The sequence below is a fragment of the Taudactylus pleione genome, unplaced genomic scaffold (genome assembly GCF_031769625.1).
Source record: "Taudactylus pleione unplaced genomic scaffold, aTauple2 ptg000370l, whole genome shotgun sequence".
NCBI classification, from domain to species: Eukaryota; Metazoa; Chordata; class Amphibia; order Anura; family Myobatrachidae; genus Taudactylus; species Taudactylus pleione.
In genome coordinates this window covers 4,938,672-4,965,000 of record NW_028284771.1, presented here as the reverse complement: position 1 = coordinate 4,965,000, position 26,329 = coordinate 4,938,672, and the positions used below count along the sequence as shown (strand labels likewise).

The window sequence follows — 26,329 nt, the reverse complement described above, 5'->3', positions numbered from 1 at the left end:
ACCATGTCTATTAAATCCAAGATTGATGCTCTGATTGAGATGGGTGTCATGGGTGAGTGGATTGATAACAAGACTGCTGAATTTCTGAGGGTGGATCACCCCATCACACCCATTCTGTATACATTGTCAAAGATTCACAAGAGGCTGGAGGACCCCCCTGGGTCGCCCCATCATTTCAGCGAGGGGCTCATTATTACAACCCTTGGCATTATTTGTTGACCAGTTCCTCCAGCCTCTTGTGAAAAATGTCGGCAGCTATATCCGAGACACCTCGGATTTTCTTGAAAAGGTGAAAACAGTGACATCAATTGCACCCCATATGTGGCTTGCAACCTTAGATGTACAGTCGCTGTATACTATAATTCCACACAGACATGGTATTAATATAATCCGTGACTGTTTGGTAGCTGATTCTTGGACAAAATTACTTTATGTATGGGTCTGATTATTACGCCCAAGTAACCGGCACAGCCATGGGTTCTAATTTAGCGCATTTTTACGCTAATCTATACATGGCGGCTTTTGAAGAGAAATATATCATCAATTGCTTTAGTGATAAATTGGTTAAATATTTACGATTTATCGATGATATCTTTATCATTTGGTCTGGCACTAGGTCTGAATTTGATTTAATGATTGAACATCTCAATTCTCTGGCAGAACCAGTCAAGTTTACCTCCAATATTGACATGTATTCTATTTATTTTTTGGACGTATCGATATTCAAGGATGGATCATGTAGTGTATTTCCTCACATGTCCGTGTGGTCTATATTATATTGGAATGATCACCAGGCCCTTTCGAGAAAGGATGGCCAATCATCGGACTTCCATTCGAGTTGCCCTAGAGTCTAGAACAAGTGATAAACCAGTCGCTAAACATTTTTTGAACCTTGGACATCGGGTCTCGTCCTTGTGATGTATGCTAATTGATCATGTCCCAAAATTGATTAGAGGTGGTGATCGGGAATTAATACTTTGAAAACGGGAAGCACGATGGATTTATAATCTGAACACGACAGTTCCCTGCGGTTTAAATGAGAATAATCCGTTGAAAATATTCCTAAAATGAGGTTCTTTATCTCTGAAGCTTTCATTTCCTTCTTGCCAGTATATTTATATTGAATACTAATATGGAACACAATGTATTCATGGTTTGTTGCTATGCTGATTTTAATTTTGGTTATGCTATTAAGCTATATATTTTTTTTTGATTTTTGATATTTTCTCTTTTGTGTATGTTTTATAGACTGTGGAATTCTTTAATTTTTATTATTTATTTTTTATTATTTACACTTTAGTGTATATTTTCTTTTTTCACTATATTGGTGTTTAATTTTATGTTGTATTTTTTATAATATTGTGTTGAAACGCGGGTTTGTGAAAACTATGGTACACACTATATGAGCCCCTTAAGTCTGGTTTCATGGATCAATAGTTTAATTATGCAGCTGCTGTGTAGAAAAATATTTATGATATATTATGGTTTATTGCACATGTTCCCTGAATAACTAGATGGCAGGACACCCATTGGTATTTTTAGGTTTGGCAGTCGCCTGGTTGGCCAGTTTGATATGTTGCTTAGCAACAGTATAACACTAATTGAGCCTCAGTGTGCGCTGATAGTTTTGGTGATGCGATACTTATGTAAGTTGCCTGATTCGTTAGCCTTAAGGAGGGTATCCACTACCCGACAGTGAAAAGACTGAACTATAACGATATCATTATCGTTCAGTCGTTCACTACACTGCAGGGTGCCCACACTGAACGATATGCCATTCAATGCAGGCACAATCAATCATCTGCAAACATGCTGAACCTGACGATATCGTCAGGTTGACCAGCATGTTTGAACGATGATAGATGTCTAAAAGATGTCTAAAAGACCTAATTTTTAAACGATGTTCAAACGATTATCGAACGATTTTATCGTTATCGTTCAGTCGTTCAACTTTATCGTCTGGTGGATACCCCTCTTTATAGTTTATTCAGCTACAGATCCATGATGATGGTTGTCATGGATGTGCTGTTATTCGATTGGCTACCAAGATGTATTGCCAAGTGGAATATGTATATTCCATAGACAACAATTCTAATACATTTTAAATAAGCTATGAAATTCAATAGACAAAAAACCTTACGGTTTCACATGTCCCATTAGGGCTGCTTAGACATGATCTGAAAATTCACAAAACCTATTGATTTAATGCCACTCAAACTTCAAAAAGCAATGAAATTACGATCATTAAGGCTGACACCTTAATGGATGTGTTCCTTGCACAATACAGTTATGGTATGCCATCACACCCTGTGGTTAACTGCAGATTCAGCACTCTCACAGAATGAGATTGCTGTCACTCACAAAATGGTGGAACTGCTAATTCACAGAATTGTGTGCTCATTGGAATACACACATGCAGTCTATGCAACTGAGGTTTGAGCAGTTATGTGGCTCCCACATCCCACTCAGTGCCCACAATCTTCCCATTTGATCACCAAAACAATCTCACTGGTTTCCAACATCCTTCTCACTGCACACATTTATCTCATTTAGAATACATGTTCAGCTTCTTTATTTTTAAAAATATCATACTCTGTCTATGCATGTACACTTTCTTCCCCTATATGCCTCCATGCTGCTATATAGTCCCCAATCCCTACTGCTGTGTGGTCTCCCAATTGTTATAGTCTGTGTTCCCTCATCCGCACCAATGTTTTTCCCCAGCCGCACCACCCTGCATCCGTGCCTTCTCCACAGCCACGTTGCTGTCTTTCTCTCATCTGTGGCACTCTTTCTTCCTCCATCTGCACTACTCTGGTCCCCCAACCGTGCAACTTTGTCTCCCCCCACCACCCGCACCACTCTGTCTTCCTCCTCATCCACACCAATCTGTCTTCCCCAATCCCTACTGCTGTGTGGTCTCTGAACTATGGTAGTCTGTGTTCTCTCATCTGCACCAATCTGTCTTTCTCCATCTGCATAGCCCTGCATCCGTGCCACTCTGTTTCCTTCTGCACCACTGCCTTCCCTTAAGCCACGCCGCAGTCTTCCTTTCCTCTGTGGCACTCTTTCTTCCTCCATCTGCACCACTCTGTCCCCCTCAAGTGTGCAATTCTGTCTCCTCCCCCCACCCGCACTACTCTGTCTTCCTACCCATCCACACTAATCTGTCTTCCCCAATCCCTACTGTTGTGTGTTCTCCAATTTGTGCTAGACTGTATTCCCTTATCTGCACCAATCTGTCTTTACCCATCTGCACTGCTCTGTCTTCCCATGTCCATGCCACGCTCTTCAGCCATCCACGTCGCTGTCCCCCCAAACTGTGCCACTCTGTTTCCCCCCATCCGCACCACTGTTTTCCACCCATCTGCATTACTTTGGCTACCCCCCCTGTACTGCATTATCTTCCCTCCTCTACACGACTTTTTGTCTCACCTATCCACGCTGCTGTGTCTCCCCCCCCACCCACACCACTTTTATCCCATCTGCACAGCTCTATTTTCTGCTTTGACCTCAGTTGCATAGACTGCATGTGTGTATTCCATTGAGCACACAATTCTGTGAATTAGCAGCTTCACCATTTTGTGAGTGACAGCAATCTCATTCTGTGAGAGTGCTAAATCTGCAGTTAATTACAGGGTGTGATGGCATACCATATCTGTATTGCGCAAGGAGCATGTCCATTAAGGCATCAGCCTTAATGATCGTAATTTCATTGCTTTTTGAAGTTTGAGTGGCAGAAAATCAATAGGTTTTGTGAATTTTCAGATCATGTCTAAGCAGCCTTAATGGGACATGTGAAACCGTAAGGTTTTTTGCCTATTGAATTTCATAGCTTATTTAAAATGTATTAACTATCAGGGTTTGGATGAGCGACCAGGCCACCTACAGGGGAGAAGGGCAACAAAATGGTACACTAACGCAGGTTGAAGAGGGGACAGCACACAGGGGGTTGGTTTGGGAGGTGCAGAGTGCAAGATAGCTGAAGGCGTGTGGGGTAGCAGCAGCAGCAGTGGTGCAGAGCAGTGGCAGCAGTGCAGTGCAAAGAGGGCTTCAGTGGGCGACAGAGGGCTCACTGGTAGTGCGTATGCACCTGAGAAAATCAAATCAATAAGTCACAGATGCACGAATGCAGCAGTGAGATCCTTCTACGCATCTGTTAAAAATTGAATGTGTAAAAAATAAAAAACATCGTCCTGCCCCCTAGAAGACAACCAGCACCGGCTTTGAAGCCCCAGTACTGGTTGTGCTACATACAGGGGACAAACGATGTAGGGGTTCCCTGTATGAAGTACAACCAGCACCAGGCTTTTGAAAACCAGTCCTGGTTGCCAAAATACGGGGGACAAATGATGTAGGGGTCCCCCAAATTTAGCGCAACCAGCACTGGGCTCTGAGTTGGTCCTGGTTCTGGAAATACAAGGGGGAAAAATGCTACCTTGTACTTCCCAGAACCAGCACTGGACCATTTCTAGTAGGGGGGTGATGCCACAGCCAGGGGAGCCCATTCACCGTGCCCCCCAGCCGGAGCATCACCCCTGACTGCTAGTCAGTCCAGGCCAATGATCCCAGGGGAGTTGGGGACCCCCCCATTAAAGGGGTCCCCCCTTTCCAGGGCACCCCAGGCCCATCCTGATAGCCTGGGGCTATCCTCAGCACCCCTGGGCGGTGGGTGCTGGGTTGATTTGTGTTGTGTGGTGCATATGAATATATAATTATTGTCTTTTGCAGTAGTACTACAGGTCCCAGCAGGCATCCCCCGCATACTGGCTCTTGGAGGACCACAAGTACCAGCAGGCGGGGCACTAAGGGCCTGCTGGTACCTATAGCACCCCTGCAAAAGAAATATTAAAATAAAACAAACACCTTTTGTTTTAATATTTTATTTAGCAGGACCTCCACCTGGGGGGCGGCAACCTTCAGCTCTTTTTCCTGGCTGCCACTCCCCCAGGACTTCTATGGCATCTTCACCTGGAGGGCGATGGCCTTTAAGCTCTTTTTCCTGGCCGTCACCCATCCAGGGCTTCCGCGGCGTCTTCTATCTTCTGTCTTTGGCAGCTCTTCTCTGCTGCCGCCCCGCCGCCGACTGAGTGCACGGACCTCGCGCTGGTAGTATTTAAGCCAGCCAAGGGGGTGGGGTGATGACGTCGAGGCACCATTTTTGAAAACAGCACGCTCGGTTCTCACCATTGAATTCAATGGTGAGAACCGCTCATTGGTTGAGAGGCGGAAGGCTCGCCTCTATCAGCCGATCAGCGCTCCGCACCGGGATTTCTGGACTGAAATCCCGCAGCGGAGCTGTCATTCAGGTAGTAGTGTCCTTAGAGGACCATACTAATGTCCATGGGCTTGGGTAATTCGAGGTTTTTTTTTGCCAAGACCGTGGATTGTGTGAAGAGGACCTGATCTACGCATAGGAGGAGGTGAGTATGGAATTTTTATTACAGGTACTCCTCATTGGATTACCTATTGAGAAGAGGACAGATTGGCTTCAGGGATACATAGGTGAGTATGTGAGATAGTGTGTGCATGTGTGAGTACATGCGTGTGTGCATGTATGTTTTAATATAATTGTACTTTTTCTACGGTGTGTTGTGTGTTTATTTTAATATTGCTTTTGCTGTGGAACTAAAAGTACCAGCAAGCCCGTAATGCCCCGCATGCTGATACTTGTGGTTCTCCACGAACAGATCACTCGCTGCTTTCTCCAACTTTTCCTCCCCTGCAGGACACTGGAGCCCGTAGGCCACTCCCAGCCACCTGGAAGAGCATTCAAGTGTCCCAGAGGCTGAACCACATCCTCCAGATGCCACCCACTTGCCGAGTAAAGTGGGAAGTCCGGCGGCCAATTACACGATTCGCACTGAATTGCACCATCATAGCCACAATCACTCTTTACAATTCCGGAAATCTCAGCATTGTATAGAGAGGGCTGGGGCCCAGTGATGTGCCGTCAGGTGGGGGAGAGCCTTTTCTGTCATATACTCCACAGTTTTGACAGTAAAAATTTTAAGAAAATATTATAAATATCTTCTTTGTATTATTCTAATAATTTTTATAGTCAAAACTCTGGAGTAAGAAGTGTATGGTAGGTGAGGCACTGCCTCCACTGTCTACCTTTTCCGCACATCCCTGATCAAAACACACCAAATTTCCAGCACTATATACTGCTGCACCTTTGCACAATGCCCACATGAACTCGGGTTCATATATATATATGTGTAAATCTGGCTCTGATACTAGCCAGTGCCTCCCCAGCCATCTACCTCACCGCACGTCACTGCTGGGTCCACGATAACATGATCGTGCGGTCATGGCCTTTGCACCCTCTCTATATCCACACCCCCTACAAGCTCCCTGCACCGCCCCTATGCCGAACCAGACCCCCGCCAGCCTGAAAGTCAGCAAGTATGTCCTGAGATGCTTTTTCACTTCAAAAGTAGGCAAGTATAATCTGATCATACTAACAACTTCAGCAAATTGTGACACAGGGGTCTATATACTAAGCAGTGTTAGGAGACAGAGTGAAAAGTGATAAGGTGCTAGCCAATCAGCTCCTAACTGCCATCTCACAGGCTGTGTTTGAAAAATTACAGTTGGAAGCTGATTGGCTGGCACCTTATCACTTTTCACTCTGTCTCCTAAAAATAGACCCCACATTCTTATTCCATGGCAGTGTTTGAAAAGCACATTTAGATATATTTTTTCCGTACTGAGATATCCTGATCCTGTTTCACTACATTTACCATGTATTTCAGCTTCAGAGCATTTAATATTCAGTCTGTGTTGACAAAAAAATCAAGCAAACAAAAAGAGAAGCCCAACTGCATTAGAAAAGCAAAGTGAAAAACAGACAAAATCTAACCTAGAAGCTACAGTAGAATCAGGATGTCTTGTCTGTATTTACCAAGTTGGTTCCGGTTTTGTAGATAATAAGTCAATAAAATATTGATTGGCCAAGAGGCTCATTTCTCCCATCAATAAATGACAATAATTATGCCCTACGTAGTGCAAGTAGAACATGTGGTCCAGCCACTAGCATATTACATTAGTTTGAATGCATGTTACATTACATATATCATTAGTTCAACTTTTAATGTGTCAAAACCTGGTAACTGATTAGTTGCTATGGGTTACATCACAACTTACTCTTAACACCATTTTATTGGAAAACACTATAGCACTTTCTACTTGTTAGTCAGGAGACAGGGAGGAGGCATCTTTAAATTGATAGCTAGCTGGGATACCCGGCGTTGCCCAGGTCGAAGACTAGACCCTGAGGTATACCTGCAGCCTTTATTTGTTTACATGGTCCTCGCCCAGGGGCGAATTGGAAAACCAGCCCGGGAAATTTCTGCCTGCAGTCCTAATAGGGGCAAGTCTGTTGAGGGAGTAAGGTCTGTGGAGGGGAGCGGGATACTCCCTCCTCATAGGGCTGATACTATGATTATGAGTTGGATGCAGTTGCGGTCTTCTTTGTGTCTTTTGATGCAGTTGCGTCTGCGATTTAGTGTTAATGCCACTACAAAGCCCTTCCCTGGTGTACATCTGCGCATCCGAATGAGCAAGGACTGAGACGCCCACTGTCAGTGTGCACAGATGCTGCAATCATGCTTTGTGCTTTAGACACCAACATCAGATGTGCCATTGAAACATGCACCAACTACACTAGGTCCAGATTATCCATCTAAGTATGGCCTTCAATGTGAGCGATTCAGCGTCTCTACATGAAACCCCTTTCCGCAACACTCCTGTGTCACTCCCCTTACACGCACATCGATATATCTGCATCTGATTAGCCAATCCTGTGTAACCAAACTGGAATGCCCAACACACTTCTGATGCACTTTGTGAGTGAGTGTACTGAACATCTGTACAAACACCATTGGGATGTATGTGCGGTCAGAGCCGGCCCTAGCTAATTTGGTGCCCTAGGGAAAATTCTGGCTGGTGCCCCCTAGCAGATATCAAGCCTTCCACCTGGCCCACCCCCCCTCTCCCCCCTGCAGTAATGATTAGAACCCTCGCAGCTAGAGGGAGAGGGCAGTTATGCGATTCGCGCTGATTTGCGTCATCATACCCCCGTCCCCTGCTTCACAATGCTGAAATTAACATTTAAAATGTGTGATGTCTCTATTTGTTTAATGTCACAGTACATACACATGCTCCATAATACACATGCCGTGACACAGTACATACATATGTATCTTTAACTGAGAACAGGGGCATTCTTGGTGCTGAAGAAGCCTCTGAGAATGGGGACCAGATCAGTCCTTGCAGTCATATCTGCAGAACCTCATGGCTCATTGTCCTGCAGCTGGTACTAAAGGCTCTGCACCTACCATACAACACACACAGTGCACATTATTATTATTATAGCTGCTAGCACATGACAGAGAGCCCTCCTTTGCACCCTGGCATAGGACTACAGTAATGTCAGCCATAGAAGTACAAGAAACTGGGATTTCAGGCAGCTTTTGGAACATTGTGCATGTGTAGGTGAGTGTCCCTTCCTTGCAGCATTCTCTGATCTCCCCCCTGCCCATATATGAAACTATAACTGTCAAGAAGATCTGACAGTTCTGCTACAATACATTTAACCCCCTCTGCACCCCCTTAGAGTGCAGTTCTATTAACCCACCTTGCACTGTGTGGTCTTTCCAGACCGACACACATAACAGACCTCTGACATCCTGCACACAGCCTCCTATTCTTATACAGGACAATATAAGTTGTTGCTGGTACCTGTATAATGTAAGTTGTTGATAGTTGCAACAGCTGGCACAGTGACTGAAATGCATGCCCATTTCCCCAGGTAGTAAGGGGGTAAATGGGGGCAGTGGATACACTGCATCACAATAGCAGAAGTAGCAGTATTCCTCTTCATAGAAGGTTTCCCCAGCAGCACTGCACTCCACTCACTGTTTCCCCAGCAGTACCGCACTCCACTCACCTTCTGACTTTTTGGGTTTTAAGCAGGAGGTGTCAGAAAAGTTACCAGGAAGCTGTAGCCAGACACTTCTGGTGCTGGGGGGCCTTCAAGGGGGTTGCTGAAGAACAATGCACTTCCTTGTAAGTTGCATGTATCCTGAAGAGTACAGAAAGGAGGAATTACCCTCAACACCCCCCTCCACTGGCCTGATCAGAGAGCTGAGCTCTTATCAATCTCTGCAGCAGCCAGCAGAGCCCAGGAATGCCCCCAGGAATTCCAGATGCCCTAGTCATTTGCTTAGAATGCCTATGCCTAGGGCCGGCACTGTGCACGGTGCAACTCAGACAACAAATACCACTCTGCAACCCACTAACATGTTTGGACACCATAGATCACATGACTGCACATTATTCCCCAACAACCACAGTTTCCAGCATAACCGCACAACTTCCATATGTCACAGCACCATCTGTAAACAAATCCAACTGTAAACACTAGAACACTCTCAGGTGGCGTTTCCATTCTGTGCAATTTTGAAGGAGTTCCCGCAACTATTCTATTTACCACGCTGGTAAGTCCGACTAGAACCACTTAAGTTGGAGAATGTCGGTTACTGTGCCTTAAGCTGGGTGTTTAGTCGCGTTAACCGTTATTCTCCGACTAAAGTGATGGCCGCGATGCTGTTAGTGCCAGAAAATAGCATCGCAGCTGGCACTTTAGTCGGATTTCTGCTCTCATCTCAGGAGGTTGCGAGCAGGAAATCCTCAGTAGGCGCGGTCAATTGAATAGTTCAGGAACCTCCTTCCTGGGCTATTCGACATCATGCTGAATTGAATAGCCCCCACAGGAACACTACTGACAAAATAACAGGACATCACCACCGCAATGACAGACATACTGTACACATTTCAGAAAAATATCATCTATTTTAGTCACTTACACTGTTTGCCAGTTAAAGGGACCTGTCTGTATGACGGGGGACTGGGGGTGCCGCGGATGGGGTGGGGGAAGTGTTTGGAGCTGTGAGGTGAGAGTAGGAATGGGGACTTGTGTGGAGGAGGTGAAGTCTAGGGTGGCACAGATGGGGGTGGGGGAAGTGGCTAGTGCTGTAAAGAAACCAGGAAAGGCGACCTGTGTGGTGGATGGAGTGGAGGAAGTGTTTGGAGCTGTGAAGAGAGCAGGAAAGGGGAAATGTGTGGGAGGAGAACGGGGGGGGGTCAGAGGTGCCGTGATGGGGCAGGGGAAGTGTATGGAGCTGTGAAGAGAGAGCTGGAAAGGGGACCTGTGTGGGAGGGGGAGCGGGGGAGTTGTGTGTAGCAGTGGATTGGGTGGGGGCAGTGTTTTGAGCTGTGAAGAGCGCAGTAAAGGGGACCTGTGTAGGGGAGGGGGGGCTATTGTGCCGTGGATGGGGTGGGGGCAGTGTTTGGAGCTGTGAAGAGAGAGCTGGAAAGGGGTCCTATGTGAGAGGGGGGGCGTGGGGGCAGCAGATGGGGAGGGGGAACTGTTTGGAGCTATGAGGAGATAGCAGGAAAGGTACTAGTGTGTGGGGGGGGGCAGGGGTGTCGCAGATGGGGGTGGAGGAAGTGTTTGGAGCTTTGTGAGGTAGGGAGAGAGAGCAGGTTATTATTTGCACATATTCACTATATTATATAGCTTTCAACCTTCTCTCTTGTGCCTAGGCTGTGCTGCTGTGCAGGCTGCTTGGTGATGCAGAGTGCACTGTGCATGCAGACAGTGAGGCAAGCTGCGGACAGGCTGGAGGCGGGCCTGTGTAATTTAAGAGTGCCCCCACTCTTAGGGATTATGTGACAGTGTGTGGCCCTGACAAATGTCAAACCTAGGCATAAACCTAATCGTGGTCAAACTACATCACCATGCCAAATTTGGTGGAGCTAGGTCCAAAACTCTGGCTGTGCATAAAGGACAAACAGACAGACACGCTTTATTGCTTATTATATAGATAACTAGCACAATATCTATAATAGGGATGTGCACCGACCCCCGTGTTTTGGTTTTGTTTTCGGTTTTAGATCTGTATCTCCTTCGTGTTTTGGATCTGGATCTGGTTTTACAAAACCACCCTTGCATGTTTTGGTTTTGCTTTTGGATCTGGATCTTTTTTCAAAAAATGATGAAAACAGGTAAAACCACATAATGTGGGACTGTTTTTGTTCCTACAGTATTATTAATCTTAATAACATTTATTCCCAGTCATTTGCAGTCAATTTTGATCACCTCACAGCTCACAATATTGATTTTTTTCATCTAGGTTAGGACTAGGGCCAAAATGTTGCATCCAGCTAGCTGGCTGACTAAACTAAGTGACAGCAGTGGGCGGCACTAACATGTGGCCATTTTTAAAACATTAAAGGGGCATACAGGAGATGCTGAGTGTGGGCTTCACAATTTCTGGACATTCACTCAGAAAAAAATACATTTTTTATTTGTCCAGAACTTGGGGCCCGGAGCACCCCTGACCGAGGCAGCAGCGATTGACGACACAGGCAACACGCTACCAGCCCAGATGGACACAGCAGACAGCAACAGCCCAGATGGACACAACAGATAGCACCAGCCCAGATGGACACAGCAGACAGCACCAGCCCAGGTGGACACAGCAGGCAGCACCAGCACAGATGGACACAGCAGACAGCACCAGCCCAGATGGACACAGCAGACAGCACCAGCCCAGATGGACACAGCAGACAGCACCAGCCCAGATGGACACAACAGGCAGCACCAGCCCAGATGGACACAGCAGACAGCACCAGCCCAGCCCAGATGGACACAGCAGGCAGCAGCAGGCAGCACCAGCCCAGATGGACACAGCAGGCAGCACCAGCCCAGATGGACACAGCAGGCAGCACCAGTCCAGATGGACACAGCAGGCAGCACCAGCCCAGATGGACACAGCAGACAGCACCAGCCCAGCCCAGATGGACACAGCAGATAGCACCAGCCCAGATGGACACAGCAGGCAGCAGAAGGCAGCACCAGTCCAGATGGACACAGCAGACAGCACCAGCCCAGATGGACACAGCACCAGCCCTACCCTACCCACCCTCCCTGTTCTCTCTCCACAGCCAGTGTGAAATGGCGCCGACGCGGGGACTCCTTATAAAGCAGAGACGAAAGCTTGTGAGCTGCGAGATTTCATCTCTGAGAAGTGCAGTCAGAGACTGCACACAGCCCCCTCCTCTCTAGAAATGCCCCTGAACTAGCACCAATGCTATTTTACAGCAGGAACAAGCATGAACTCAGTTCCTGAACCTCTCATTAACTATGATGTAATGTCCTGGGCCAAAATTTATTGTCCCTTTTGAGTGCCTTATTTTCTAAATACTATGGGGGTCATTCAGACCCACTCGCGAGCGGCAGTACACTTGCAAGTGGGTCGATGTTCCCCACTGCGCATGCGCACGACGGAGGGAGCTCCGTCATGCGCATGCGCGAGACCCGGCGAGCGAAGGACTTTCCATTGCTCCGGGTCTCGCACCAAAGGGGGCGTGCTGTCGATGTTGATTGCCCCCTTTGGTGGGCGTGCCGGGGGCGTGCCTGCCAGACGGAGGCGTTCCCATGGGAACACCTACTGTCTCAAGCCGGCCCCACTGGCATCACTAGTGATGTCAGTGGGGGTGATTTTGGCAAAATCACTCCAGGGCTTGTGGCTGGGAAACCCGACCGCAGGGTTTCCTTCGCAAGTCCGATGGTCGCGATGGTCAAGACCATCGCGACCATCTTGTTGGACGCTCGTATATGCTGTGGGTGGTGACCCACAGCTATACGAGCGTCCAGGATGACGCTCCATTTTAATGGAGGAGGGCCCTGATTCAGATCGCGCGCTCTGGTCAGAGCGTCCGGCTCTGAATCAGGCCCTATATGTGTAATATATATATATATATATATATATTGTTTTTCTATAGCTCCACCCTCAGTAGTTCCACCCACAGTTCCTGCCTGACTGGCACTAAAGGAAAATTAGGTTTAGGAACTGTGGGTGGTGCTACTGTATATAAGCTGATTGGTTTCTATGGGAAACTTCTCCATCTGTCCTACTTACAATGCTCCATATACTGTATGTCCCCCGTAGTCCCCCGTGGAGGAGGCTCCGGCAGGTCTGAATCCTGAAACAGCGGAGTTAGTTCGGATTACACAAAGTAAAATTTACAGTGACAGGATCAGGTAACACCTTTGGGGGAATAACATTAACCTTTCATGAGAAGGGTTGGGCTATGGGGCACATTGGGTGATTAGGCAAAAACAAACCAGTTATGAATTGGTACTTACTGGGAAATAGAGGGTTCAAGCCGACTCCAGGGGGAATCTCTCAACTAGTCATCCTGCCCACTGCTGGACACAAGGGTAAGGACAACTCTGCCCCATGTTGTGATGGTACAGACGTATGACTGCAGATGCTCGTACACTTTCTTGTGAAATTAATAACTTCTAACGCTTAGATATAAACCTCACAGAGCAATATACCACTTTCTATATTCATGTGGGGTACACTGTAATGTATTTATTGTCTTTATGTGCTATACAAAAATGTATGTATTCTCCCTACTGTTCACCCAGGAGAGGGACAACATTATAGCACTACCAATATGCAGTGCTATCCCCTCTGAGCTGCCCCTTCTATTTGTCAGCTCTCCAGCCAGTAGCAAGAAGTTATAGAATGGCTGCTATATAGGAAGGAAGCTATTGCAAGTGAGACTCCACCCCTCTCACTTTACTTTCTTATTAATAAAGAACAGGAAAAGTAGTCGAGTCGAGCAGAGTCTTCCCAGTGCCAGTTTTCCTCCTGTGTCCTGCATCTGGCCTGCACAGGAGGAAACAAGCCCTTCCTCAATATTCTAATATCCTATTTTTTTTGCTAAAGATCGCAAATGGAAAAATTAAGTACAAAAGAGAAGACCAGGGGCCTGATTCAGCAAGGAATGCAGTTGCTTATACCAGTAGCGCACGCGGGGGGGGTTCTGAGTACCCAGAAACCACCCCTGACAGTCTTGAGAGCAGACACTATGTTATTAAGCCTCACCCCGAAACACGGGTTAATAAGGAGGAGGCGGAGCCAATATGACACGATTGCGTCATTTGGCTCCGCCAACCTCGATTGACCCACGAATAGCAGCATTTTGCCGCTTGGGGGAGGAGCCTAACGATATGGTGCCAGCCAGCCAGGTCCCATCCCCGCAGCTGCTGCAAGGTAAGTGTAAAGTATGTGTGACATATGTATTTGTGTGTAAGGTATGTGTGACATTATATGATCAGAGCGCCTAAGGTGCCACACAATAAGGAAGATTACATACAAATGTAAAGTGCAAGTGCTGATGGTGCATTTATGATAAATCACCTAATTATGAAGAACTGTACAGGTTTGTAAAGATGTAGGAAAAAATACAATTTATTAGTACTAAAATGAAATAAAATGGGGACACCAATAATGGGGACACCAATGACATACAGACAGTATTAAAACAAATAACAAAATCAGACACAAAATAATAAAAGCATGGATAAGAACATAAAAGCAATGTTGATATTAGAATAAGTACTAAAAAAAGGATAAAAGTCTTATCTTGTTTTTAGTTGGAGGAGTATATCAGTGAGGCACAGGCCCCCAATGCGTTTTGTCTCTTAGTGGACTTCTTCAGTGGACTTAGTGGAGACGAAACGCATTGGGATGGTTAGGGTTAGGCTTCCGCTTTCAGAAGGGAGGGTTAGGGTGGGGTGGGGGGAAGATACCAACCATCGGGATGCTGCTGTCGGTATTCTGACAGGAGGCATCCCGCCAGGGAGAATCGACATGATTTACAGCCGGACCCCTGTCCGGCGGTTCAAATCCCAACGGCAGCAGCCCGACAAGGATGAAAATCCCGATCATCCCTAGGTAAGTATTCACTAACCTAATTCTACCCCCTCACGCTAACCCTCCCTTAGTGGTGCCTAACCCTAACCTCCCACAAAGTGCCTAACCCCCTCTCTAAGTGCCTAAACCTAACCCCCCCTTCCCCGCCGCCTAAACCTAAGTCCCCCGGGGGGGTGCCTAACCCTAACCTTCCCCCCCTAGTGCCTAACCATGATCCCCCCCTGTAAGTGCCTAAACCTAAACCCCCCTTCCCCGCAGCCTAACCCCAACCTCCCCCCTGGTGTGCCTAACCCTCCCTCCCCTAGCATAACCCTAACCTCCCGGGGTGGGGTGCCTAACCCTTAGTCACCCCGGGAGCCCTAAACCTAACCCACTCCCCCCCGCGCGGCTGTCCGCGCCCGGCATCACTTTGATCGGGATGCCGGGTGGCGGTCTCCTGACGTCGGTAAAATGACAGGTGTCTAGATTTAGACGCCTATCATTTACGCCTGTCATTTAACCCTCGCCGGGATTAAGTAGTCGGGATGCCGGCTGTCGGGATTAGGTCCGTCGGCTTCCAGACTGCATTCCCCCGCCAGAGTGTATGCAGGGGCATTAGCAGATAAATGGCTTAAAATGCTCTTGCAACTGCTAGATCGGGCCGACCTCACAATCCCATAGAGTAACGAACACATTGAGCTATTTCTAGCTCACAGAGGGTCAAGCTGGGTACACAGTATTCAGCTGATCGGTAGCGTTTAACCCGATCTGCCGAGTGAACGCAAAGATGTGTATCCAGCTTAAGGCCAGATTTGACAAAATTCCATTCGCTTAGAACCCCATGTTACACACCACAAAATGGCTGTCTTCAGGATGGGTAGATAACATCTGAAGCCTCTAAACCCCCAACATTTTAATTTTCAATTATGAATCATGAAGTCAAATACTGTGGTCAGTGTCAACTTAGTAAAGTAATACCTTCTCACAGAACAGTGCGGTAATGGATCTGCTACTGGTCAAAAGCTGAGAGAGCACTCATCTGAGGCACTGTAACATAAGTGCCACACTCTTGTGTGTGAATAAACCAAAGCCCAGTGCATCTCTGCTAATTTTCACATCTGTCATTTATAAACTGTCAACTCATTTACAGAAGCGCCTAACAAGTTGGCCACAAGAAACAAATTGCAGATATTGACCAGTATGCATCCATGCGGCTGCACTGCCCCCATCCATCAGCTTATTGAAGTAGCTGGCATTACGATTAGCATGCATTTGTACCAACCCTACACCTGATGCCAACATCCATCTGCATTCAGATGGATCTCTGCGTATGCCCAACTCAGATAGCCTACAATTCTGCTTAGAAGCCATTGGGACATAGCCTACGTGAGACTGGGTCTAATTGGCCGGCAATGGGACAGTCAGTCATCAGTGGGTTTGCGAGTGAGATGCATAAGGCTCGATCGCAGTCGCTCATAGATACATAGGCATGGCTTACACAGCATGTGCGGTGCAAAAAAATCGCAAGCTACATCCACCCAATAGACTTGTAGTCAAATCTGCATCAGTCCCAATATATATATATGGCTATGTATTTTTCTTCCGATTTAATGATTTACCAATCCACCAATATGTGCCCATACATCGCCAATATCCATTAGTGATTCAGAGATCATTTTCACCAAAGAACGGATCTGCCAATCATGAATAGCTCATAATTTTACTAGTATTGGTCTGCAGGGTCGGTGCTAGATTTCTAGGCACCCTAGGCAAAACTGCATGTGCCCCCCCGTCTCATTTAACCCCTCAGGTGAAAATGACTTTGCACAGTTGGAGTGGCGGATAAGTTTTGTGTGTGATATATATATATATATATGTACATACATACATTGCCCCCAGTAGTAATAATGCCCCCTGTAGTAATGCCCCCTGCAGTGCCCCCAGTAGTAAGGACCCCTGTAGTGCCCCAATATGCCCCCAGCAGTAAGGCCCCTGTAGTGCCCCCAGTAGAAAGGCCCCCTGTAGTAAGGCCCCCTGTAGTAAGGCCCACAATAGTAAGCCCCTCCCCCCCACGCACACACACATAAAAAAAAATCAATACTTACCTTAAACCCCGCTCTAGTGCCTGCTGCCGCCCGTCCCCGGCGCCCGCTCCTCTGAACTATGGGAGTGACGTCATGACGTCACTCCCATAGTGCACTGCGGGACCCGGAAGATGGAGCTCAGGTGTGAGCTCCATCCTCCGGCTGCTGCTGGTGCCGGGGGTTGGGGTAGGGGGAGAGAAGGAGCCGGACGCCCGCTTATAACACAATCTCAGCGGGCACACAGCAAATGGGGGGGTGCGATCACTGGGCCCGGCGCCCTCGAGTGGCCGGCGCCCCTAGGAAGCTGCCTAAGCTTGCCTAGTGGAAGCGCCGGCCCTGTTGGTCTGCAAAACGGCTGATCGGTACCATATACTAGCAATCTACAGCCCCGATTGGCTGTCGATAACTCTAACATGCTGGAAAACCTGAATTACCATTTCCGATCACCTTTTGGCCAGAATCGGCAATCGTTGAACCCCATACATTGCCAATTTTATTACACAATCATCTGTGAATCTGAGAATTGCCCCAAATGATTGTTGATGTATGGGCCCCATTAGTCTAAACATCCAATTATTTCACACATGTTTCTTAGTAATAAACTAACTAGCAGCAACATTTTCCATTAACCACACATTTTTATGAATTTTTTTTTACTGTTTTAAAAATAATAAATACAATATTATCCTGACTTTTATGAATAAAATTAAATAGAATTCAAATAAATTGTTTTGAAAACAGAGCAATACAATAAATATTGAATTTTCTTACGGATGTAAATGATGGGTAACGCAAACAATATAAAAATTAAGCAGTAATTTTTGGCAGTAGATAAATACATACAACTGCAAACACTTAATTCCGTACAAATGCCAAGAGTACATAATTACAAGTCAAGTAAAATAAAATAATTTAATGTAGACAGTTGTTAGTTTATTCGTAGTTCAAGCCAATTTTCTGGGACACTCCCTTTTATGGGAATCTCTTAAGGGCAACAATATAGGACAGATAAGTGTTTTGGGGGTATTACACATGGATTGTCAAGATTTTAAACAAACTCTAAGGCAAGTATGAGTGTAAAAAGCAAACTGCTCTGTGACTCAAAAAATGAGACCACACTTTCAACATATGATGTGTCATATGATTCTTTCAATATGATTATTTAAATAAATATAAAGCAAAAACAAATGTACTTAGCTTTAGATTAAATAGAGAGGGATGCAAGTAGGGATCATTTTACTACACAGCTGTTACACTGAACACCACCCCCAGGCAGCACTTAGGCATTGATTAAAGTTATCCATTGCACTGTAATCTTGCTTTATATGACAGTTGCATCACTTTAACTATATACATAAATGGGTGTTTACTTGCATTCAACCAATCAGACACAGCAGAGGTGTCACTGGGTGTAGTAACACCCAATGCAGCACTCATCTATCCCTAGTGAGTGCAAAAGGCATGCATGCGATCAAAAGGGGACGTGGATTCAGGGCCTGATTCAGAGCTGGACGCTCTGACAGAGCATTCGCTCTGAATCAGGGCTGTCCTACTTGATTTTTAGAGCAGCCTCCTGGCCGCTCGTATAGCTGTGGGTGACCACCCACAGCTATAGCGAGCGGCCAGGAAGATGGTCGCGATGGTCAGGACCATCGCGACCATCGGGCTTGCGACGAGACCCTTGTGGTAGGGTCTCGTTGCCACAAGCCCTGGAGTGCTTTTGGCTCAAACAGAGCCAAAAGCACTCCCACTGACATCACTTGTGAACGCCTCCGTCTGGGCAGGCACGCCCACCAAAGGGGGCGTGCTGTAACTCAACTTCGACAGCACGCCCCTTTTGGTACGAGACCTGGAGGAACGGAGTGCCCATCGCCATCCGGGTCTAGCGCATGCGCACGACGGAGCCGGCTCCGTCGTGCGCATGCACACTGGGCCACCATCGATCCGCTTGCGAGCGCTCAGCACTCGCGAGTGGGTCTGAATCAGGCCCTCATTCCACGATTTCACAGACCTGATGTGCCGGTCAAGCCCCCGTCCTTGCCGGGGGGCTTGCCCAGCTCTCTGGGAGCTGCTGGGAAGCCCCAGGCTTCCCTCAACACAGTGTGGATGACCATCACAGCTGTGGCTGTGCTTGGTGACACCATCCTAGGGGGTGACACCAAAATAGCAAAGCAGCTCGGATGGTGTCACATGTTGGGGACCGTACACCCCTTAGTGGCACCACTGAGACACAGCCATCAGGGAAGTGGTCATTTTGTCGGCAATGAAAACAGATGTGTCCACAAACACCTATCCTTTTTGTGCCATATTACGCAAGATTCCTGGCATGACTTACATGCTACGCCATGTGTAGCCAGACTTTCGTACGTTTCCTGAATTAAGCATCTTATTTGCATCATAGATGCATACAAAGTCAATTCCACAGTAGTTTCCTAGGCTCCTAGGAGTAGTACTTTTGTCGTAAAGTAATTTCTTTAAAGTCGCAGATTAATCATAATGATATGTGATAAGCTGCATACACACACACAACGATATTGTTACCAACGAATATCTGAACGATCTACTGTCAGATTATCTGTCAGATTTTTTAAAGTGTAATGAACAATTTTTTTGAACTACAAACGATTTTTGCATATTCCCTTAAGGAAAATCGTTGAGTTGGTCAGTCTGACTGAACTACAAACTACAAACTACAAACGTGAACGCGCATGAACGATAATCGTTCATCGTTTTAACTTAGAAAGTGAACGATTTTTTCAACGATTGAACGATAAATGATATAGTTAACGATAATCGTTCAAAAAATCGGTGTTTATGCACCTATACTGTTAAGAAGGAGTTAACCTGGAGTTAGCAGCAGGCAAGGTAAGAGAGATAATTGCAAGAGCAAATAGGTGTAGGTGTGTACTGAACTCTGCCACTGGGAGATTTGTTATGGAGCATGCACACGGTCAGATTTGTCAGATCTGTCAGATGAACGATTTGAACGATTTTTGACTGCATTAAAATGAATGGAATCATCCAAGTCAGTCTGACTGCAAACACATCAGATGTCAGATATCGTTATCTGACCATCGGGAACGCGCATCGTTCAAATCGTTCATCTGACAAATATGTCAGATTTTCCTTCAGATATGAACATACATCTGTATATCGACATGCCGTGTCAACTTGCTGCATCAGCATTATAACTTATACATGATGCTTAACGAAAGTTAATGCCGACATTGTTAAAATTCTTTAAGTAACACTTCAATTATGTCAGCCAACATCATGGTGCCAGAATTTTACTGTCCACATATTATCTGTTGACATATAGAACGTGGACAAAACAGATGTATCCAAGACATAATCATCACCATCAGCTCACAGACACATCTACGATTTTTCATCAGTCATCTTGGCTGCAATTTACACCAACATGATCACAACACATCCTTATTGTACCTTAGCCACTACTACATGCCCCTTCCAACCCCCATCCTGGCCCCCTCTTTTGTAAGGAGTTTTAAGTCCAATTTGCGTGACAAAACAGACAGGCATTATGAAATAACGTACTTAAAAAAGAGCAAGTTGTGGCTGATAAAATCATTTATATCCAACTCTGAATAAGGCCCCAAGTATTTAGCAGTCGTATGCCAGGTGCAGATTCTGTGAGTGATGTAGCGAGCTTGTAAGCAACTACTTTCAGCGACGCCCCCACAGCGAACTTATTATAAGACGCAGCATCTCTGTGCAGGGGCGTATCTATAATGGGTGCAGGGTGTGCGGGGAACACGGGCCCCACACCGCACACCTTGCACCCATAATAGTACTTACCTCTCCAGAGTCCCACGTCGGCGCGGGGGTCCGGCGCTGTAAAACGACTGGAAAATGGCAGTGGCGGCCATTTTCCCATCATTTGCGCATGCGCAGTACAGGGAAAATGGCCTTCACTGCCATTTTCCGGTGACCTGTGCAGACACTATAGACTCTGGGCACACTCTAGTGCCCAGAGTCTATAAATCCGGCGCTGGCCACGCACAGCTCAGTGCGCTGTCGGCCGCCGGGTGGAGAGGAGGGGGCCCCTGTCTCTGTGTGTCTGATTAGCTACCCACTGTCAATGCCCAGGAACGCCCAGCACATTTCTAATCCATTTCAGACACAGTACTGTGATCCTGTGAACTAACATTCATTGTGCATGTGCCTCTGCGACTAGGATACAAATGCAGTATAAACATTGCTGTACTACTGTACGTCCGACATCAGTATATATGGAAAAAATATAAAAGCTGTAATCAGAGCTGTAACTAGACTTTTTCGTGCCCTGTGCCAGAGAGAGCATTGCCCCCCCCCCCATTTTTTAAATAGGGACATAAGATAGTGCACCTGAAAAAGGGCCATGGCCTCATGCGGAAGGGCCAGGGAAGAGATAGGAGAGGCCAGGAGATGTTGGGGATAAAAGAAGAGGAAGCTACAAGTGAGAATGATACTAAACAGAAAAACTGACAGGCCCAAACAGCACCCCCTGCCCTGCGGTGCCCTGTGCCATGGCCAGGGGCGTATCTATAATGGGTGCAGGGTGTGCAGGGAACACGGGACCCTGGGTCCAGGTGGCCCCGCACTGCACACCCTGCACCCATAATATTACTTACCTCTCCGGAGTCCCACGTCGGCGTGGGGGTCCGGCGCTGTAAAACGAATGGAAAATGGCCGCTACGGCCATTTTCTCGGTCACCTGTGCATACATTATAGGCTCTGGGCACACTCTAGTGCCCAGAGTCTATAACTCTGGCGCTGGCCGCACACAGCTCAGTGCACTGCCGGCCGCCAGGCAGAGAGGAGGGGGCCCGTGTCGGAGACTGCACACGGGCCCCCTCCTCTCTAGAAACACCCCTGACCATGGCACCGGTCGCACTACCCTAGTTACGGCCCTGGCTGTAATGAATAAAAGGATTAGTGTCATAAAATGCTAATCGGATAAGTAGGGTGGGCAATAAATTACTTTTAGTCTTTCAATCGCAAGTATTTCCAACCAGAACCGAAAACAAGTTGCTTTGATGGGGCTATTACAAAAGTTCAAATGAAGGAGTCCATTATGTTTCCTGGTTAGTAAATTGCCATAATAAAATGCATAGAATGCATAGAGTACATTTTGTGAGAGATGCTATAGGAACAAAGGTACTATAGGCTGGCAGAGCATGCTGGAACTTGTAGTTAAATAGCAGCTTCTTAAAGTATGGAACCTTTGTGGTAACAGAACACGCTAATTTCATAGGTTAAACCAAGCTTATGTACTTTATGGCAGTAGTTTCCTTGCTCTAATGATTTTTCAGCACAAAAGCCACCTGCTAATCAGTTTCTATTGTCAAATCACACAATAGATTATACTTGTCTTTTTGCTAATGCCATAAAGTAAATGTTCTGTTACAACGTATTACTCTTCAGCATGCATGTGTATCATCAGATATTCCAGATATACAGCATGGGTAACATTAACCTGATTGCACTACATAGTAATATCATAATAAAATGTACATACATTTAAAAAGCCATACACTATAGTACAGTACTGTATATTGTACTGTATGCATTATCAAATGAAGTAAATTAACACCATGTAAGTTGTGTTAAATTAGTGATTATGTTTAAAGTGATGATTAACAAGCGCATGCATTTGCGGTTATGGGGCTTGATGGAATACACTGATCCCATTGTGATCACAGGCCCATAACTAAAGATGTGCGACAGGTGCTACCGCACAGAGCACAGTGCTCTATGAGCGGTACCATTACCGCCCCATGGATCTTGTTTCTGGCTAGCAGGGTGTCTGGATCACTGCTGCAGCACCGCTGAAGAGTCATTTAGACGCTCCTGACAGGTACCCTGCTTCCAGTACAGCCGATCGGAGCATCCTTGAGATGCTCCGGTCAGCGATGTACACACCGGTGCTACCGTCCCCTCTGTGCAACATAATGATGTCATGTGCATTACGTCGGGAGCTCACGGGGGCGGGCTGGCACAGAGAGCATTTGTGCCCTGTTACGATGCTGTGTGTTCACTAGAGGTGAATGCAAGAAATCGGAGCACGTGGCTTTATAAAAATAAACCATAAACGAATTCTTTCCAACCACAAGTGTTACTGCTAAGTGTAGGTTATTGGAATCTGAATCTGGACCCATGCTATGCTTTTACTTACAGTTAAAAACTGTCCTAGAGCGTGCATTTACACCATGGGAATGAAATCTGAAACACAAAACATTACTTCACCCAGGACGATTTCCGGAGCTTGGTAAATTTCACACTTTAGCAGCCCCTTTGTGAAAAAATGGGGATATCTCTGATATATACAATTGTGCCCAGTTACATCTATGCCGCCTGTGCGAACGGTTACACGCCAATGACCCCATAGGATTGCATGGTGTGATCGCAGTGCGCACCGTAGAGTACTGTAGCGTATGTAGCCACAGGTAATCGCATGGCACGATGCGGGCGCACGTTTGTAGCGTAATCAGCAACGATGTAACATGGCGCATCTGTACTGCAGTCCCCCCTTTGCAAATTCCAGTGATACTTACGTTTTGTGTGTATCCCCCAAAAACAGCTATGATGTCTCAGCCAAGTGCCACATTTCCAGTCACAGGAAGGGGTCTATTTATTATCATTATTTTTACTAAAATTTTTCACACCCTTTTCACATTATTTTAGTATCACCTAAAGTTAAAAAAGGGCAATTGGAGTAGAATTCGTAAAATTCTACTCCAACCCCTAATTATCACATATTTTCAGTAATCAGATTGCATTTCCCATAATTGTAATGGGAAATGCGATCTGTCTGGTAGTTACTAAAAATAAATTGTAAAAAAATACCGGGGGAAGCCCTGGGATAATAACGCCACCTGGAGGTGGCGTTATCCAGGGTCTCCCCCGGTTCCCGGACTCCTGCTCCGCTCTAACGTGCAGAGCAGAGCCCAAAGCTGGCCCCAGTGATCAGCTGTGTGGTCTAGACCACATGCTGATCACTGCTAATAAAATAAGGAAAAAAAACTTACCTGAGTCCAGGGACCGGTGATCGGGGCTCCGGTGATGTCCTCCCTCCGGTCAGCTGGTCTCCCATCCTGCACTGGGGCCCGGTCAGCTGACCGGGTACCAGTGCAGGATGGGAGATCAGCTGACCGGAGCCACGGAGGACATCACCGGAGCCCCGATAACCGGAGGTAAGTGTAATTAAGGGAGGGGGCTCTCGCGATCGCGAGGGCAGGGCTTAGCGGCAGCTGGTCGGTACATGTGCAGGCACTTGTCACTGTATTTTTTGCGAAAATACAGTGATAATGGTGCGGAGTGGATTCGCAGGGACGCAGGGACGCAATGCGAATTTAGTCGGTAATATCACACTACAATCTGCATTCCAAGTGCAGGTTGTAGTAAATAGAGTCCAAAGAGAGGCTGCCGCCCCACTACCTGCCTGTGATGGCAAAATAACAAGCTCTTTAAAAAACAAATGTATATGAAGGAGCTCTACGTATATATGTTACGCCAAAACTAAAACTCACATGCCAGCTGTAAGCCCTGCCTAACTATTCCTCACTTTCTTCAGTATCAGTTTGGTAAATATAGTGGTATGGATGATTTCCGCCGTGTCTTACACATATGCTACAGTACATTTGCCTGGAAGAGTAATGTCACTGGACAGACAATACAATCACACATTACAATTTTCTATACAGTTGTCACACAGTATCTTATTAACAGGTTTTTCTATTATACAAATAAATGTAATGTGCCGCTGACGGTATTCTGACAGGAGGCATCCCGACAGCCGGCATATCATACCGATTCTGTTTAAACATGGTAAAAAAAACAGTGTATTTATTTAATGCAGTGATTATCCCACTATATAAGAGTGGTGACAGGGCTCTTATAGCTTTAGCTGTTGCAGATGTGCGACATGGTTCAGTGGCTTAGACAAGCTTGAGCTGGTAACAAGTACAGCCATATTGAATAAGGAAAATAATGTGAGCTAGATATAGATTCTGGGGATTAATGTTAATGAAAGTGACAAGTGTCTAGCTGTAAGGGGATGGCTTGTGCTGTTATAATGTAATTGTATCCACACAACAAATGATCGGTATGTAAGTTGTGATACCACCTGTTAGATCTCCTACAACAGATCACATTAGGTTGATGTCTCTAAAAATCCCTTTCATAAATATTGACGGTAATAATGAAACCATCACAATGTGCTAGAACAGATTACAGATCTACACCTAAATTAGCAATGTGTTTATTTATACTTAACCCTTTCCAAACTCCATGTGAAAGAATACATAATATATACAGCATGCATACATTTATTAGCAAGTACTGTAAGTATTCTCTGGTACAGACAAAAACAAATCTGGCATTGGCTTTATATCACACTGCTGTTCTAAAACTCTAATTAGCCATATACTACAAATTGCACAAACATAACAACAAAAGGTCAATATGGTTGCACGAAATAGCAGCTCCTTATATTATATACAGTAGCATTAATTTATTAATTAGTACAGTAATATAATTACACAGCGCCTGCTGCACATGTTAAGGTTACACACAGTATTTGAAATTTTACACACACACACGTAGAGAAGCCATATCAGTTGGTGCTGTGGGTGATTGAGCACCCCCAATATTTGTGTAGTCACACACATATATATGCACACACTAGCAACATAATAAAATAAAAAACGTTGCAAAGCTTACCTGGCCAAGCAATTTATAGCCATGTTCATTTGCTAATAACTCAGCATCCTCGAGACCTCCAGGGATCTCTACAGCCCATTCATTCACGTATCGCTTTTCTATGCCAGTCACAAATACTAGGCAGCATAAGCAGAAGACAGATACTAGAGCAATGTACTTGTAAGGCCACCGTCCTCCTTCCATTTCAAACGTTATCTGTATAATATCAACAGTGTTCAAACAATATATTAATGCTAGAAAAACAAATGTATATTAAAAATAAAGCCTTATGCTTTTGCCTTGCTTCTCTGGGAGCAGATAACTGTAGCAGGTCTTCTGATGGAGACTGTGGCTGGAAAATAATATAAAAAAAAGAACCGTTCTCCACAGTCAATGGAAATGAGTATTTACACGTCAAAACTACGTCAAACAGACTTGCAGCGTCTTAAATCTATACGGTGTTCCCAAGGGAGGAGAGATGCTAAAATAGGAAGCAGGGATTCACGCAGTTCCACTGCCCACGGAGAGATCAGCTCGTGTAATTAGACAAGGAGACGCCCACAGTGAGCGAGAGAAAAGGCAATATCATGCTCAAACAACAAGGCACAGATCAGCTGCCTGCACTGCCGAGTGTCAATAGCACGCTACACTGGCACAGCAAACACTGTGTTTCCCAAGTGTCTATGCTGGCTTCTCTCACTGTTCCATTAGCAACATTTTAATATTATACATTTTCTCCAATAGCTGCATCTTAGATGTATG

The 26,329-nt window shown here is 46.0% G+C and overlaps 1 protein-coding gene across 1 annotated transcript in view; it reads right to left on the bottom strand.

The window, feature by feature from the left end:
- Positions 1 to 25,771, bottom strand: part of PCSK1 (proprotein convertase subtilisin/kexin type 1) — an 81,430-nt gene extending 55,659 nt beyond the window's left edge. Inside the window, exon 1 of the mRNA XM_088444671.1 lies at positions 25,589 to 25,771. Within this exon, the coding sequence (XP_088300797.1) occupies positions 25,589 to 25,771 (183 nt within the window). The remainder of the gene's footprint in view (positions 1 to 25,588) is intronic.
- Between the last annotated feature and the right edge of the window lie 558 nt (positions 25,772 to 26,329).